General features: G+C 42.7%; 1 protein-coding gene across 2 annotated transcripts in view; it reads right to left on the bottom strand.

Moving 5' to 3' along the window:
* Nucleotides 1–372: 372 nt before the first annotated feature.
* USPL1 (ubiquitin specific peptidase like 1) overlaps nucleotides 373–8,405 on the bottom strand; it is a 112,380-nt gene continuing 104,347 nt past the window's right edge. For both annotated transcript variants that reach the window (XM_063951751.1, XM_063951752.1), the window contains 2 exons: nucleotides 4,037–4,191; nucleotides 373–3,154 (listed from right to left, as the gene is read on the bottom strand). In XM_063951751.1, coding sequence (XP_063807821.1) covers nucleotides 1,536–3,154; nucleotides 4,037–4,191 — 1,774 coding nt within the window. In that variant the 3' untranslated portion in view covers nucleotides 373–1,535. The remainder of the gene's footprint in view (nucleotides 3,155–4,036; nucleotides 4,192–8,405) is intronic.

Here is an 8,405-nt window from a genome sequence, read left to right as displayed (position 1 = left end):
ATTAGTGATATCGCACACTGTGTATGCCCGCCGTCGGGCGGCCCAGCCGATGAAACACTAGGAGATGTCGCTCACCGAGCACATAAGTCTAGTGTGTACCTACCTTAAGTGGGCGATTAATTACCTGGACCCTGTAATTATATAATTTATTAAAATACTATACAATGGGGGGAATTCAAATGTTTGAAAAGTCGGGTGGGTGTCGGTTTTTTCCTGTCTATTAGATAGGAAAGAACAGACACCCAACTGACTTTTCAAACAATTGAATCTCCCCCAATGTAATTGCAAAAAGAGTTCATTTGATTTAAACACTTATATATTTATTTTCAGAGATTGAAAGGAGTATCCTGGTTCATAAATATCAACAAACCACACAACAAGCAGTTTATAATACCTTTATACATTTTAATATAGCAGACCTTTGCTATTTAACAAAAACATGGAAAATATACATATATATATATTAAAAAAAAAAAAAAAAGTAAAAATTTCAAGTCAAGTCAGGAAATGTACAAACCAAACCTTAATTAGAGGGGAATAGACAGGTACGAGTCAATGAGCCTCTTACTTTTCAAACAGGGGTAGGATCCATTTTGTGGACGGAACCAGTATGCAACCTATCACTTTACTAGACCCAGCGACGCAAACGATAAAATGACTAATAATCCACAGACCACATGCTCATGAAAATTAGTCCAGTTCACAAGTGGTTACCTCAACCGCCCACCACCAACCCAATGATCGTACGTGACAATTCCACCTCAAACACTGCGGGCTTCGCTTTCAACTTAAACGCACTTCATTTTTTTTTTAAAGTCTTGTAAAAAAATCTTTATGCTAGAATATTTCACATACACACTGTAGTTTAGCAACGCATTATCACCCTTACGAAAGAAAAAAAAAAAAAAAGAGAAGATTAAAAAGGTTCCTTTAAGGACAAACAAAAGGACAGCAGATGCATGCACACTGCCGCATGTGCTTGCACTACGTGGACACCATCTGTGTGTCCCTGCTCGGATCTGGTAATGCATTCCCTGACAAAATACATATATTAAGTGCATTAAATAAATATTGCTGTTGACTGAAGAAACATTTTAGAACTAACCCGTGCAGCAAACTGAAAAGCAAAACGTGAGCAAATTCTGTCCACATCATACACATGGATGGTATAAAGCAAGGGTATACATGCGGCCCTCTAGCTGCTGTGGAACTACACATCCCAGCATACCCTGCCACTACTTTAGCATGCCCTAATAGCACAACTATGGCAGGGCATGCTGGGATGTCTAATTCCCCAGCAGCTGGAAGGCCACACGTTGCAGAACCCTGGTATTGTGAATACACGGACTATGATATAGTCATTGCGTGGACTGAGCTGATAATGCAGAAAATAGAACATTGCAACATCATGGGGCAGGAGGCACGATGTGACATGACCAGTACCAATTGGTATGAAGCAAGAAAACAGCAGCGTCCAAGTTTTACATTGGAAGGATAAGCATCACTTGCTTCCAATAAAAAATACTTCCAATATTTTAGAAAATGTAATCAAAAGGGGGGAAGTATTCAGTGTCCTCGTTCAGCATTGCTAAAGTAGAAGAGGACATGAAATTGAGAGACTCTTCTCCAACAGAACGGTCAGGTGTGCCGGTTTTGAGGCAGGAATTACTTCCGGAGGTAGATTGCTGGGAGAAACTACTGTCCATGGGGAGGTTGTGGCCATTTGCCTGTTGTGACTGGTCAGTCGATAATCCATAACCATCAGCCAGCATCTCCAGATACTGGCTGTCATTTGCTGGGTTGTCCATCGGCGGTGGTGAGAAAAGTTCTGCAAAGAACTCTGCATCTCCAGGACTGCTGCATATAGAGGTGGTGGAACTCATGGTGCAAACGGATTCATTGTCAGCATTGTCGATCTGATCCTGCAGCTCCTGCAAAAATCCACGCAGGTGCTCTCGCCGATTTAACCTGCCTTGAGCGATGGCGTCAGACTGATCACTACAGGGCTGGCTCTGCTGTATTTTCGCCATCCTTTCTAGAGTGGCCAGTTCATTTTTCTTGGCTTTCAGCTTCTTCAGTAGCTTCAGTCTAAGTTTCCGGATCTTATCCTCACTGGATGAGCTCCCATCCTTCATCAATTTGCTGTGATTTAACCCATTGCTTCCATGTTTCAAAAGGCCAGGAGCAGCGGGCGTTAAAAAGGTTGTATCAGGTGGTGTGGTCTTTTTTTTAGGCGTGCTCAAAGACAACGGATTTGCAGTGGATTGGAATACAGTGGACCCCATTGAACCAGCAGTTTTATTTACACGTTTTGTTTGGAAGCCATCAAAGTTCTGAGCTTTCTTGGGAATACCATTTATTTCGGTTACTTTCAGGGGGGGACAAGGTTTTATTGAGGGTTTCCTTTTATTTGTACCACAAAGACTGGAATTCAGAAGAGAATGATCTTTACTAATCAAACTCATCATCCAGCTGCCAACTGCGCTTTTCTTTGTGCTATAGAGCTGCGGAGCAGGGGTGCTAGTTGCTATGGCTGTAGCCTGCATGTTAAATGCCGGTTTTGTCATGTTGTTTTGTCCAACAGGACTCTTAAGAACTTTACAATCCATAGGAGAAACGGTCTTAGCTGTAGGACTGGTACAGATGGGTGATAAATACGTACCAGGACTCTGGTCTTTGGGATGAGGCAGCGGTAAGGGATCACTGGGCACTTTGAGTGGAGTAGCTTGGGGAGAGACTACTTGACTTGCATCCAATTCAGCTGCACAAGTATCAACTATAGGCTTGCCCATAGCATCAAGCGGGATTTCTACAAGAGTCAGGGTTATGATGTCATCATCAGCATATCCTTCCATTCCAGCGAGAGGGTTTGAGTTGTTTCGGTCGCCAGACCCAGCTGCAAGAACAACGTGTGTGGGGGTGTTCGTAGAAGCAGCCAGATCAAGGTTGTGATCTTGAAGCGATGTGGAGTGATTTGCTGCATTAAGCTCAGGATTTTCATGTCCTGCTGCACCGAGCTGTGTATCCTCTTCTCCAGGCATCCTTGCGTTACGCCTCTCCCACATGACCACATGAATGTCCTCAGCTCGCACTCTGAATTTTTGGTGCCTTCTGCAAAATAAGCCTTTTAGATCATCCGACTCCAGCCACGTACCTGCAATGACAAATATATGGTTTTACCAGAAGTAAATCTTTGTCATGAAAAATATTACCATCTTCACTTTAGATTATTACTAAAACTTATAAGTATGAAGTCTGTTGTTTCAATGAACAACACAATCTCCCAAATCTGTGTACCAACAGTCTACAACACATGGGAACTGGTGTGTGCGGTAAGCCTGGGCAATAAGTGCTGCTATAAGCTGTAGTTCAAAATAAACCGTTTCAGCTGCCTACACATAGTCTGAGGAGTAGATTTACTAATGCTTCTAAAAAATGAAAAATGTGCACTGTTTGCTCATAGCAACCAATAAGATTCTAGCTATAGTTTATATATTGCAGCCTAGAAAACACAGAACCCGATTGCTTCCTATGGGTAACATCACTTTTCATTTTTAGAAGTTACAGTTAATCTACCCCTGAGACTTTAACATGATAACATCTAAAATGGAAATAGTTTTGAATTCTACAATAGCTTGTTTATACAAGAGCCCCATTCTGACCTTAAATTAGAGATTACCCCCCTCCTCCAACAAGACGAACTGTGAGGTCTGCTGTAGGGACCTTGAGAATTGTTAAGATTGTTGATATTTGAATTTAACCTGTTTTACCGTTAAAAGGGATTTTCACCTTCAGTTTATTCACTTAACAGCCCTCCTGCAACTTTTACTCAACATGCCGGATTTTTCTGTTATAACTTCCTTCTATGCTTTGTTTATACAGTTGATATTCCATAGACATAAAAGGAAAGAAGCATTCAGATATTTCCCTATACCAGCAATTAACTATACAATGACAGGACACAAAAAAGAACATGGATGTCTCAACTGAATCAAAAAAACAAACAGCACATTTATTTGCAATTAGCACCACGTACCATCGTCATTAGCTATCCACGTGGAAAAATGGTCGTACCGATAGCGAATTACTGTACTTATTTCATACAAGTGGCCTTTAAATTGAAATGAATACTCCTCCAGGTCATTGGTTGGCAAACCCTCCACAAAGTGAACCATAAACACAGAATGCAGCCTGCAAGACATACAATATTTACATTACAAAGTATTGCAACACACATTACAAGGATTGTTAGGATGGAAAACACAAACACAGAGAAACCATCACCTCCAATATGTACAAAATGGCTTACTGTACTTGCAAATGGGGGAGAAAAACAAACAAACAGCAGGCATTAGTTTTCCCACACACAATTAACCCTTTTTCTACCATACCAAAACATGTATTTTTACACCTCCAGCACATTTCACAGCTCTATGGAGGGAGAAAAGACTGTGTTAATGTCCAGTATTGTTTTATTTAAGAGGTTAGAGGGTGCTGTGTGGACTCTCAACATCTATAGGAAAACCGTAACTTGATGCATGAGTCTGAATGTGACTCCAGAGAGACATGGTCATCAGGTAGGATATTTTAGGGGGTCTGGACCGCAATTAGGGAATTTCAGGTGAATGATGCGAGTTGAAGTTTGGAGGCTAGGGTGAAGCCTCGTTATACGAGTTGGGAGTATTCGACAGAGTTGATGCAGCCTGAAAAGAGTCTGGTAACTGGAAACTGGGGAAACTAGTGTGGATAAAAGGCGCATAGCAGGATTACGTTGGGAGAAAGTCTGAATAGAAGAAGAGATGTACATTATATGGACAAAGGTATTCGGACGCCTGACCATTACACCAGCAGGGACTGTAATGACATTGTATTCAAATGCATATATTTTAATGTGGAGTTGGTCCCCCTTTTGAAGCTATAAACGCTTCCGCTCTTCTTGGAAGGCTTCCCACAAGTGCGTTTCTGTGGGAATTTGTGCCTATTCATTCTGTGGAGTATTTATGAGGTCAGGCACTAATGTTGGATGAGTAGGCTTGACTCGCAATCTCCGTTCCAGTTAGGGATGCCAATCTCGGGCCATTTCTTCAATCCTGGGTATCGGGATTGAAAAATGGCCAATTCCGGGATTCCCAGGATTGGTTTTTAACTATGTGACCGCCCCCTTGCCCCGCCGCACTCATAACTCACCATATAACAGGGGCAGGCAGGTGGGGAACATCCCCTGCTCCCTCCTAGCGGCACTCAGCGGCGCGTGACCTCTTTCGCTGCGCTTGGAAGAAGGAAGCCGAGCAGCGTCTGAGCATCCTGTGGACGCTCAACGCTGATCCCTCAATCCCCGGGATTGGAGCTACCAATCCCGGGATTGAATCCCAGCCGTTTTTGGCCCTAAATCCCGGGATCCCGCCGATCCCAATATTGGCCACTATAGTTCCAGTTCATCCCAAAGTTGTTTGATGGGGCAGAGGTAAGGGCTCTGTGCGGGCCAGTTAAGTTCTTCCACACCAAACTCATCAAACCATGACTTTATAGTCCTTGCTTTGTGCACTGGGCCACAGTCAGTTTGAAATAGAAAAGCACCTCTCTCAAACTGTTGCCACAAAATTGAAAACATAGCGTTTCCAAAACGTCTTGGTATGCTGAAGCATTAAGATGGTCCTTCACTGGAGATAAGAGGACTAGCCCAAACTATGAAAAACAACCCTATACCATTACTCCTCCTCCACCAAACTTTACAGTTGGCATAATGCAGTCAGGCGGGTAACGTTCCGCCACCCGCCAATCCCAGACATGCCCATCTGACTGCCAAACATAGAAGTGTGACTCGTCACTCCGCAGACCACATTTCCACTGCTCCACAGTCCAGTGTCGGTGTGCTTAACACCATTCCATCTGATGCTTGGCATTTGACTTGGTGACGTGAGGCTTGCACGCAGCTGCTTGGACATGGAAATCAATTCTATTAAGCGCTGATGCAGTTTTTGTGCTTACGTTAATGCCAGTGGAAGTTCGGAACTCTTCAGCTATGGAATCAGCAGTGTGTTGCCGACTTTTACGCATCATGCGCCTTGGCAGTCATTGACCCCTCTCTGTGATTTGACGTGGTTGCATTTACTAAACACTTCCACTTTCTAATAATATCACTTACAGTTGACCATGGAATATCCAACAGGGATGAAATTTCACGAACAGTCTTACTGCAAAGGTGGCATCCTACGACAGTACCACACGAAGTCACTGAGCTCTTCATAACGACCCATTTTGTATCACAAATGTTTGCAAATGACTACATGGCTAAGGGCCTGATTTTATACACTTGTGGCAATGGCATGATCGAACACCTGAATTCAATAATTAACAGGTGTGGCCAAATTATTTTGTCCACATAGTGTATGTTGGTACATCTTTGCCAAGGCTTAGGCCACACACTGCGTTTTAGCGGGTCCGCTCTGCAGGAAGGAGCCTGCACATGGTCTTTCTATCTGGTCATCTACATATATGCAGCGGTGCAGCACCTGCCGAATCCAACCACAGCATGCTACGGTTGAGCAGGATGACAGGTCAACCGGATTTAAAGTAGAACACATACTTTTTAATGCAGCTGTGCTGCACTGTATTCTACCTGAAATCCGGTAGTGGCACCGGCCGAATGCCATTCTGCGGCATCCGGCAAAAACAAAATATGTGAATCGAAAACGCTCCTTCCACCAGCGAGTACAAAGATGCTATGTGTGTCCCAAGCATAAAGGCTTTTTATAAAAGAAGTATTTTATATTGGATCAGGTAAAATACAGGAAGCCAGTTTAGGGGCTGGCAGAATGGAGCAGCAGCACCTTTAGACAAAAACCACTGGGCATGGTTGCGTCATTCCGTAGACTGCGGGAAAGATTAGCTCAGTTTTTGGAAGATTGAGATAGGTATTCTAGCACCTGATATAGAATTATCTCCAGGAATGATTGAGCAACTGCCACGGTTTGTCTGCATGTGTGATAAGGCATTGAATGGGAGCAGCATTTGGAAGGTATACTGTTCCTTGTAGTACTAATGGGAGATCCTGGGGTAAATTAGGTAAATTAGCTCTCTCTCTGGATGCGTTTTAGTATGAGCCTTTATCATGAGGCCTTACAGTAGACAAATTACATGGCCCTATGTGGGCACTGCCATTATGTAGTGTTAGGACTGCTGATATCGGAGAAGCCTTGACGCGGCCAGCAGCTAAACATGTCTTTGCAAACGCATGCGACCAATTTCTCTGAAGTTCTATTACCAGACAGGTTCAGATATGGTTACAGGTATTTTTTTAGTGTGCTGGGGGGACACGTTTGTTGCCCCCTGCCCCTTTCTAGCACCAGATATATAATTATCTCCAGGAATGATTGAGCAACTGCCATTGTCCGTCTGCAGGGATGGGAAATATACCAGCAAAGTAATGCATTTCCTGGAGGGATTACATGTTCCCACATTCATGGTCACATGTGCGGGCGAAGTAGTGGCAGACTGTACTGTGCTGGCAGCATTCTGGTACAATGCTAGTGAGCTCTATATCTTATGTAACAAGTAACTGTGCTGAAAGAGCTTTCCTTTGATATACTGTATGTGTTATGACTGATGGAATTAGCTGCCTCTAGGTACACACCTGAAATATTTGCCAAAAGATGGTAGCCACTAGGACAGCGTTTCCAAAACCCAATCCTCAAGGCAGAATAACAGTACAGTTTTAAAGGATACCTACTTGAGCACAGATTGTTAAAACAAATTGACAGAGGTACTAATTAATCCACCTGTGTTCAAGAATGGCTATGCTGACAACCTGGACTGTTAAACTGGATACACAATATATTATTGGTCCAATCTTTCTGATTGAGCTGGGCATACACTATACAAATATCTGGCAGATAATCTGTGGCTGGAATGAAAACCTGGTAATGGATTTAATCAATTGACAAATCGATCATCTGCTACCAAACACTGGAAAATGGACAACACCTGTCCGTGATTTAACCAATTTGTGTAAACAGGTTTTGTCCATTTTTCAGTGTTTGGTAAATGATTGTCAATTGCTCTCATCCATTACCAGATTTTCATTCCAACCATAGATTAACCTGCCAGATAATGGTCTAATGTATGCCTAGTTTAAGAATGAAAATCTGGTACTGTATGTGAGCAAATGACAATTAACCATTTGCTCCCAAACACTGGAAAATACAAAAAAATAGACAAATTTAAATTCATTCAATTTAACCAATTTATCTGCATGACCATTATAGCCCATTTTCCAGCTTTTGGGAGCAAATGGTCAATTGTCATTTGCTCTACCAGAAAGATTGGACAGATGATCTTATAGTGTATCCAGCATTTGGCTGCCTTTGGAAACCACTGGATTAGACCATTTTTGGAGAGAAAAAGGA

Source organism: Pseudophryne corroboree, chromosome 2 (assembly GCF_028390025.1).
Source record: "Pseudophryne corroboree isolate aPseCor3 chromosome 2, aPseCor3.hap2, whole genome shotgun sequence".
NCBI classification, from domain to species: domain Eukaryota; kingdom Metazoa; phylum Chordata; class Amphibia; order Anura; family Myobatrachidae; genus Pseudophryne; species Pseudophryne corroboree.
Note: the sequence above shows the minus strand (reverse complement) of the source record. Positions and strands in the feature narration are given on the sequence as shown.